General features: G+C 38.0%; 1 protein-coding gene across 2 annotated transcripts in view; it reads left to right on the top strand.

The window, feature by feature from the left end:
• Positions 1 to 464: 464 nt before the first annotated feature.
• The window catches only part of LOC144014631 (copine-9-like), a 75,547-nt gene continuing 66,910 nt past the window's right edge, over positions 465 to 9,101 (top strand). For both annotated transcript variants that reach the window (XM_077514758.1, XM_077514759.1), the window contains exons 1-2: positions 465 to 706; positions 2,770 to 2,810. In XM_077514758.1, the coding sequence (XP_077370884.1) occupies positions 630 to 706; positions 2,770 to 2,810 (118 nt within the window). In that variant the 5' untranslated portion in view covers positions 465 to 629. The remainder of the gene's footprint in view (positions 707 to 2,769; positions 2,811 to 9,101) is intronic.

The raw sequence follows: 9,101 nt of genomic DNA, 5'->3' as shown, positions 1-9,101 counted from the left end.
GTCTGTGCTTTTTTTTGTACTTTTATTTATACCAATCCTTTGCGTTCACCATTGTTTTCAACATAAGTATTAAGGTTTACTTGCAACCAGTGAGAGTAAAAATAAAATTAATATTCAGATAAAACCTAACTTGACTTGACTAAACTGGATTAATAAATTGTAGGAATCATTTTTTGCTCATCTGTTTTTCTTGACACAAAATACTTATAAAATGTCACTCCATGCACTGTAATATTTCTTTTGATCATAAATCAACTCCATGCTGACACATGTCAATTACTACACCAAAGGGAGCACCGGGAATAAAGAAATAACTTACTATAACTTACTGTAAACTTTAAGTCGACCATGTCCAACCCCCCACTCCCCGTCGCAATCTCTCTCTCTCTCTCTCTCTCTCTCTCTCTCTCTCTCTCTCTCTCTCTCTCTCTCTCTCTCTCTCTCTCTCTCTCTCTCTAGCTCCCCCGCGCGCGCACCTTTCTCGGTCCCTCCACAGGCTCTCAGGAAAAGACGAAGAAGGTTCTCCAAAATGGACTTACGGCGGTAGTCACCGGCCAATTGAGATGGTCATATTTTTCACTTTCTACTCGGATGCTATTTAGCGTCGCTTCTCCTCCAGTGTGCGCATCATGGCAACCATCGGGGAATTCGACCCACTCAACACGAGAGTCCCCGCAACTAAAATAGAAGTTACCGTCTCGTGCCGGTAAGATCAAACTCTTCCGCATCAACGTGCCCATGTTGTTAGCATTAAAAATTGATCTATGTGAAACATAATTTAACATTATATACTAAAGTTTCTATCTATCTATCTATCTATCTATCTATCTATCTATCTATCTATCTATCTATCTATCTATCTATCTATCTATCTATCTATCTATCTATCTATCTATCTATCTATCTATCTATCTATCAGTGCATTTCAACTGTCACCTATATTGAAATCTAGTGTTAGAATAACAACACTAGGACTGACAAGCTTCTAGCAGACCCCTGAGTGTGTATAATTATTTTTATCCCACCACCCCATCCCCACCAAATCAGTGACCTTTTGATTCTCCTGCTATCAGGGAAATGGTTGATCTGAGCAGCAGGTGCCTGCACAAGCGCTATTAAAGACATTCTATAAAGTCTATATTGCTCCTGCATAAAGTCCAGCCATGACTTTTAAGATAAGCATTGGCATTCACAGTCATTCCTAAAGAAATGATTCTTTCCATGCTTTTTTTGTATTAAGATATATTTCGGCACAGAAAGGGAGATCCGCTGCCAGAAAATATCTTATCGTGGGCTTTAAAAACACACACGCACACGCACACACATGCACGCACGCACACAATGGATTTTCTCTTAGCCTCCTGTTTGGTGTCATCTTGGCTCAACTGAATGAGCGGCGGGTCACCTTATAGGCCGACTAAATCGAGCTGTAAAACCCCGTCAGCCTTGTTGCGCCCATCAACCTAGCTGTGTGCTAAATGTCTCTTCAGTTCACTCCTGAATAATGAATAATGAATTGCTGGTGCTCCTGTGTAGTCTCTCCTCTGATCAGCCCCGCTTGAGATAGTGACACATCTCAGTGGACATAGGCTTTGAATTTTAGTACAGTCCCATGAAACAAAAACATTTGTCATAGCCAAATATAATTTGGCTTCAACTATCTCATTAAAAATGAACAGAACTCAGATGTAGAGTGGAACATCAAAGGATTACCAAAATACATCCCAGTAAACTAATCGAGCTCAGATTTTGCTAATATATTAAAAAAAAAAAAAAAAAACGGAAAAAAATAATTGTTCCAGGGTAAAACTTGCGCTGGCGCCATCCCAGACGATTTGGGTAAGAGATACACTTTGAACTGTTTGCACGCCAAATGCTGTAAAACTGCTTTCTGCTATAACATAACTGAAACTATTTAGCAGAGCGTACATTTCTTTGACATGCCTAACAATTTGGTGGCTGAAAGTCATCTAAACTTTACACCTACTGGAACCACGTCTACCTATTGGTATAAATAGTCTAACACGATTTGGGTGAAATTGATTGGGCCACAGGAAGACAGATTCAGTTTCTGGTTATATTTCATTCATAATGCCGTGCATCAAACCCTCTGAAGCATTGTGAAATCAAGTAATCGAACAAATGATTAATTATCATCCTTATGATATTTTTAAAACCACCCCTCTGGCCACATCTATGCGGGCGGCTGGAGCGTCAACGCACAGACATGAGTCATTCCTGTGGCAGGCACCTCACAGCGCAGATCTGTAATTGCCCCGGTCAACTTTATATTATCCACCTGTGGAGTTCTGATTACAGTTCCTTATAAACTTACTCACACTTTGACCTCCTGCATGGACACAAGCAAATCAGTTCCATCTTCTGACATGTCAAGGACTTTTGCCTCTCACGCGGCAATTTTAAAGAGAATGAGAGAAGCCAGCTGTGTTCACACCCACAACGGCACAAGGTGCACATCTTTAACTGCCCGAAGCTGTGTGTGTCTGCGACAATACCAAAACCAGGTTTAGTCGGACCAGATTACACTGGGCATAAAAATAGAGCCCTCAGACTGAACCTCAGTGACAGAGGTCTGAGTGGAGTTTTTTTTTTTTTTTTCTAAGTCATAGTTAACCACAGTAAAAGTAAGAACACAATCAGCCTTTGATAACATGTTAACGCACAAAAGAATACAATATGTTCTTTAAGCAAGGCATGAAAAAGAATATAATTGAAGATATTTGTTTTCACGGCATTTTCCCCCAACAGGAGTCTTCTGGATGTGGATACATTCTCCAAGTCTGATCCTGGTATGTATGATTTATTTCACACTTGACAAAATTAAGACTGGAACATTGCATCACATCCAAGCCAAAAAAGGCAGTATATAAGTTTTATTCTTAAACTATAGTAAATAAGCCAAAAAGGTCAGTGCTAATGGTGGGTCATCACACTGCCAATGCAGGGAACAATAAAACCTTACAGCAGAATTATAGAGTCAATGTTGAAGGAAGGTCAAGATAGAAGCAGTTTGGAACCAAAAAAACAAAAACAAAAACAAAAATCAAAGGGCATATGAATGTCATTGTTGGATAATAGTGTGACGAGTAAAACGCCTTGGTGTGAAAGAGCATGTTCCCTGGATACCCTGATCAAAAATTCCATAATAACCTGTGGCCCTCCTTCCGCTAATTAAGACACAAGGGAGCATGAAATTTTTTTGGTATTTCAGCTGCACTATTGATGTTATGCAGTAAGCCCCTCATAATATGTCACCAATGTTTTAATTCACCTTTAGCCTTTCGTCATTTTTATCTCAGAAATGTTATAGAAATATGAGATGTGAGATATGTTGTAGAGACTGGACTTAGCATGCAAAAATGATTGCTAAATGTTCTTGTCAAAGTGACAAGCTGACATAATGTAGTACCCCTAAGATCTCATTAGTGTGTGGACATGAAAACACACACAAGCATCGAAAGCCCAATAATTGGAAGATACCTGAAATTGTTGCCTCTGCATCACTGCGACATGACTCAATCAGGCCATTCATTGTGAGAAAGTAGCGCACATGAAGCCCAAAATAGAGCATAAAATATTTAACAAAAAAAAAAAAAAAACCTTTCAGACTAGATGTGCATAAATTTGGCGTTGCAATTTCTTGTCTTCTCTGAAAGGACTTTAATATCAAGTCTACTAAATGAACCTTAGGTAATTGCAGACATTCATTGTGCGCTTCTATGAAGTATAAATATTCGTTGCCGCAAAGGTCATCTTGGCAAGTCTTGCTAAGACCTGTGGGCAGTTATTTTGCATGACCTCATTAGTCCAGCAAACAATTTGCAAGAGCAAACGAGCAATGCTGAGCAGATATGTTGAAAATGCGATTCAGTAGTTTTTAAGGTATGATGTTTAGCAAAGTTGGTACAAGCACATAACTGAAAACATTAGCATTGATGCAAAAGTAGTAAAAAAGTAACATTAGCACTCTTAAAAACGATTCATGGCGTTAGTATCTGTTGTATATAGCTTAAAATCAAGGGCTTTCTCTGCATAAAAAAAAAATGATTTTATCCCATGAACACATTATAATCAATTGTAATTTATTTCAATAGAGAAAGCAGTCTTAACTTAATCATATATTGATTCTGAACTGACATGTTTTCCGAACCTTTTTAACTCAGGAGGGAATTTAATTCAGGACAACTTAAAACTCTCTGAACCATCCTTCAAAAGCTGAGTACAAAATAAAAAACTTAATAATGCTTCTTGCTATTTGCATTGTGGTCTTGCCATGCTGGGAATTACAGCATCAACTTCCTCTTTCACTGGAGTGTTTTGAGCATGTTTTGTGTACACAAAAAGAGAGATTTTTATTTTTCAAAGATTTCACAAATATATTTTTCTCCATGAATTCATTCATACCCACAAGAGATGCACAACCCCTATTAAGCTGCGTGCAGAGTGGCTGCCATCTTGATTCATTGGGTTAGTTCGACGTACGTCGCCCCTTTAGACCCGCATTTTTCTGTTGGGAAAAATGTCTCTCTTTCTCTAATATGGCTGTAGCGTGTTGTAAATTTACCAAGCTTATATGCAACATTTTTAACATGAACATGATGCAAATCTACTTGAGATTTTGATTGGGTAGTTCCAATCATGCTCCAATCATGAACCAGAAGTGTTGACATCATACAAATTGTGCGTTTTATTGGTTTCGACACACGAATATGTCATGTCCACTGCAAACATCAATGAGTCTGAAGGTGTTAAAGTCAAGGGCTTTCTATGCATCCATCCATCCATTGTCTTAACCGCTTGCTCCTCACAAGGGTCACGGGGGTGCTGGAGCCTATCCCAGCCAACTTTGGGCAGCAGGCGGGGTACACGCAGAACTGGTTGCCAGCCAATCGCAAGTTTTCTATGCATAAAAAAAATTTACTTGTTATATGTACACATTTTAATCAGTTAAAAATGTAAGTTGGCCTGTTTTGTGGAGAGAAGGAGAGAGGGGGCTGGAGAAGCTGCAGATCTACATGCTGCCTCAATACCTTTGTGACTTTGAATCAGTCGGACCAGTATAACTGTCAAATGGTTGTCTTTTTAAGTCAGTTGTTTTGTCTATGGATATTGAAATGTTAATGTGCAGTCATCTGTTCAATTCACTTCAACATTACCAAGTGGTGGCGTGGATCAGTGTTAGTAGTGCAGTTTGTGGGTTTGATCCCCAGCCATTGTGACCATGTCCCGAATGTCTTTGACCAAGATGAAGAACCTCCAGTTCCTGTTTGTATGTCATCATCAGTTGAATTATTCAAGGAGAATTGAAGAAAAGAACAAGTGACTAAAGGGAGTACTTTATAATCAACTTAATTAAGCTTGTAGAACACAAAACAAATCATGTTCTCGATACTAAAGTATTACATTTTCCTAACTAGAGAAGTTTTGTTGCATTTACGCAATGGCTAAGTTGAAATAACTCAACTCTTTGACCGCCAATAACGGTTAATAACTATTAGTAAAATCACGACGTATGCCGCCTAAACGTTAAATGACGTCAACTAAGTTTTTCTTTTTTTTTTCCTCAGTGCAACGTCTAAATGCAGCGCTGCCTGGTCAATGGGTTGTGGAATCAAAAACACTCTAACTGTGGCCAGCAGATGGAAGCATTGTATCTCTTTTTGTGAATGATCAAAGCCTTTGTCATATCAGTTTTTTTTTTTTTTTTTTTTTTTTTTTAGTTTTTTTTTGGATAACGTGTGGCAGTAAAAGAGTTAAAAAGATACAAATTGCCTCAATTTATTAGGTTGGTCCAGCACTATTTTTTTTTTACAGTATCTAATTAAATAGAGAACCATCACACAATGAAAATTAAGTTGGTTAAGCTTAATTAAGATTCTAGCATGCAAAACAAATTAAGTTGTTTGTACTGAAGTAATCTTGTGGCATTTATACAATGGCAGCTGAGTTGAAATGACTTTAAAAGATGCATGCAAATTGTTACCTCAAATGTTCAAGTTGAGTCAACTTTTTAGAGTATAGAGAGTCTCAGCTGGTCCACAGATATTATAGATGACTAAAGTAGGTTATCCATGGTTGCCATGACAATGTTGCAATTTACCATTCTCCTTACAACAAGAATATGTGCCATCCAAAGTTACATAATTCATAGTTGGTACATTAGGAGAAGATATTATTGCACAGTTGTCTTAATAAAAGAATCCAACCACTTATATTCAGCTTTTTAGAACTGATGATTTTGGACCAAAATTCCCTCTTCTGTAGCCACTGTACCTCTGCGTTCTCATAGTTTAATGAGATTCCCACTTTGCTGCTGGGATAAAATCAGTTTGAAGGTTTGGTGTTATGATAAAGGATAGGAGGGTGAATAAATGTACTGGGAATGACACCAAACTGTATCCAGTGATATCATGCATGCTCTCTGGTTTGTTTATATTTTACCAGACGCCGCAAATATTTTGTGAGTGCCAGGGGAATTGCAATTTTGAAAGTGCAGAGTGTTCACACTAGCCAAAACAAGAGATTTTTCTCAGGGTCAGCAATCTCGTCTTGAAATCATTGTGGAGTCCTGAAGCTATCGTTGTGTTCTTGATTCACTCATACAACACTTTACGTTGGCCTGATTTAATCAGACAGTTAAATAATGATAAGGTCAGCTTTTAGAAGGCACTGACAAACATTTGTGTTTGTTTATTTTGTATCTTTCACATTGTAGGATGAATGGGAGATGTCAATTTAAAATCCTGGTGCATGTCTACCTTTTGTTAATGCTCCTACTGGATACATTATAAAGCAAAAACAAGCCCAAAATTGTGTTATTTTAAATGAGATGGGAGACAGTATGAAGGATCAGAGTGACTATTAAAGTTTTGTTTAATCGACTCAGTGTCCAATATAAGTAAACAAAAATGGTCTGTGAACATAATCAAAGTGACAAGGCCATTGAGCGAGCCTAGAATAGTGTTTTATTTGGATCCCAAAGTGGGTGCGCATTTGTTCTCTCAAAAAAGTACCAAAGGGCCTTTCAAATAAAATTACATGGGAGTGCATCATTGCTGCATCTGGTAGTTTTAACTGCAGTGTTACCAAATTTGAATTATAATACATTAAAGCTTTGCCTTTATGGCTAAAACATGCATCCAACTATGTTCAACAGCAATGTTCGAGTTCCTGTCAGGACAGAGCATCTGGTTCTAAATAAACATATATCACTTGGAGCATGGCTGTCTGACTTTTACTCCCTGCTTACAATGCTCAAGAAATAACCCCAATGATCAGCCACTTGGTGATGGAAGACTGAGTGGGCTTTTCAACCGGTTATTAATAACAATAAAAAAGGTCAATAATCTACCAGACTACTACACCGATCGCATATCCGTTGAATTTGTCAGTCTGGCCAATCAAACGACAACAAAGGGGAAAACAAAATCATGTTGAATTTTTAATAAAAAGTGCAAGAGTGAAAACAACCTAAAGATTTGCCATTTTACAGAATGATAGTAAAGTAACTCCCCAGTTTAAAATATTGATTATTTAGTTGTAAATGTTGATATACTAGAAACATCTTACTTTGCAGGAGCATGTCCACCTTACAGCATGTTACAAAGTTTGGAAATTTGTTATTCATTTTGTGTTATGCCATGTGTAAATGCCAAAAGGTAACTTAGCATGATGCAAAATAAAATCGGACCCATTTTCTATGTGCTTAGGGAGATTTGATTTGCATTGGTGAGTTTGCCTGGGAGACATACAATTCATTGTGGTCAGTGTGAAAGGCGAGCCAGGTGTCCTTATTTGACCGGACCTTTTTGGGTGGGTGGTCGTGGAGAGGTGCAATGGGGTTGATTAAGCATGTTTGACCCAAACAACTGGACAGCTCGAGATTCCGGTAGTGAATTCCGGTGCCCCTTACCGAATCCTAAATATCATGCTAAAAGATTTCCTTTTCTTGGGGGGTAAAAATAAAATAAAATAAAAAAATTACACATGAAATACCCAACATGAAACATTTGGGAAGTGTGAACCCTATTTCATTTTTCAACATGCTCATTTTACCTACAGCATAACCATCTCTTCCCTTTTTAAAAAGAAAGTACTTTTCAGCGGGTGATCCACTGCAATCAAAGCTGGCTGGTATGGAAAAATTGCTTCTAAATCACAAAATGTTCACCGGTTTCATGGGAATGTAATAACAGCGGGGCCCCAACATGGGTGGTCCTATTGAATAATCATTGCTGCAGTCTGTGTCAGATTTGAACCGACAAAGATAGAATGATCAGATAAGCTGTGTCAAAACGTTTATCTTTGAAAAAAGTCAAAAGCACCAGAGTTTCATAACATCACCTTTGAAGTGAGACACGCTTTTTTTTCTTTATAATAGCGTCAATACAAGCAAGCTAGCTTTGATTGTCACCCAGAAAAACACATTGGATTGGGCATTACTTGCCCTAATGACAGAATACATAACCTACTTGTGACATGTTCCCATCAGCAGTTCCTTATTGGATGATAGCTTCCACATAATTCCATTGCTCTTTTATTCCCGTAGTCAACCACTCTATTTACATTCATAGGCACACTCTGCATCGGCCACATCTGGTGGTTATTTGGCAGGAATTATGCATAAGACTAAAATGCCATGACACTAATATGAGCGCAATTTAGGTGACAGGATAGACGTAATTAACAGAGTGGGCGCCATACAGGAGAGAGGAGATTGACGGGATGTAAATGGTTTAATTAAATCACACAGCCATAATCAGGGACACAACTAATCCCCATAGACCGCTGATTGTGTAAAATGCTAAATATAGGGTTACATTTTTCTGCTCATTCATATCATTCAGAGCTCATCAGCGTCAATTAGTAACTGGGTCAGTGAGATATACTAAGTCTGAAACTACCGCCTCATCATGTAACTCATAACCCCTGACAACACTGAAATCCATGGTGACAAAAATATATTTCTTACTTTAGGCCTACTTTAAAAAAATAAAATAAAAGTGCACAATATACAGAAGTGTGTCAGAAAATCGAATATTGTGATAAAGGCCATTATTTTCTGTAATGCAGTTAAATAA

This window comes from Festucalex cinctus, chromosome 2 (genome assembly GCF_051991245.1).
Source record: "Festucalex cinctus isolate MCC-2025b chromosome 2, RoL_Fcin_1.0, whole genome shotgun sequence".
Classification (NCBI taxonomy): Eukaryota; Metazoa; Chordata; class Actinopteri; order Syngnathiformes; family Syngnathidae; genus Festucalex; species Festucalex cinctus.
This window is presented reverse-complemented; position numbering and strand designations above follow the sequence as displayed.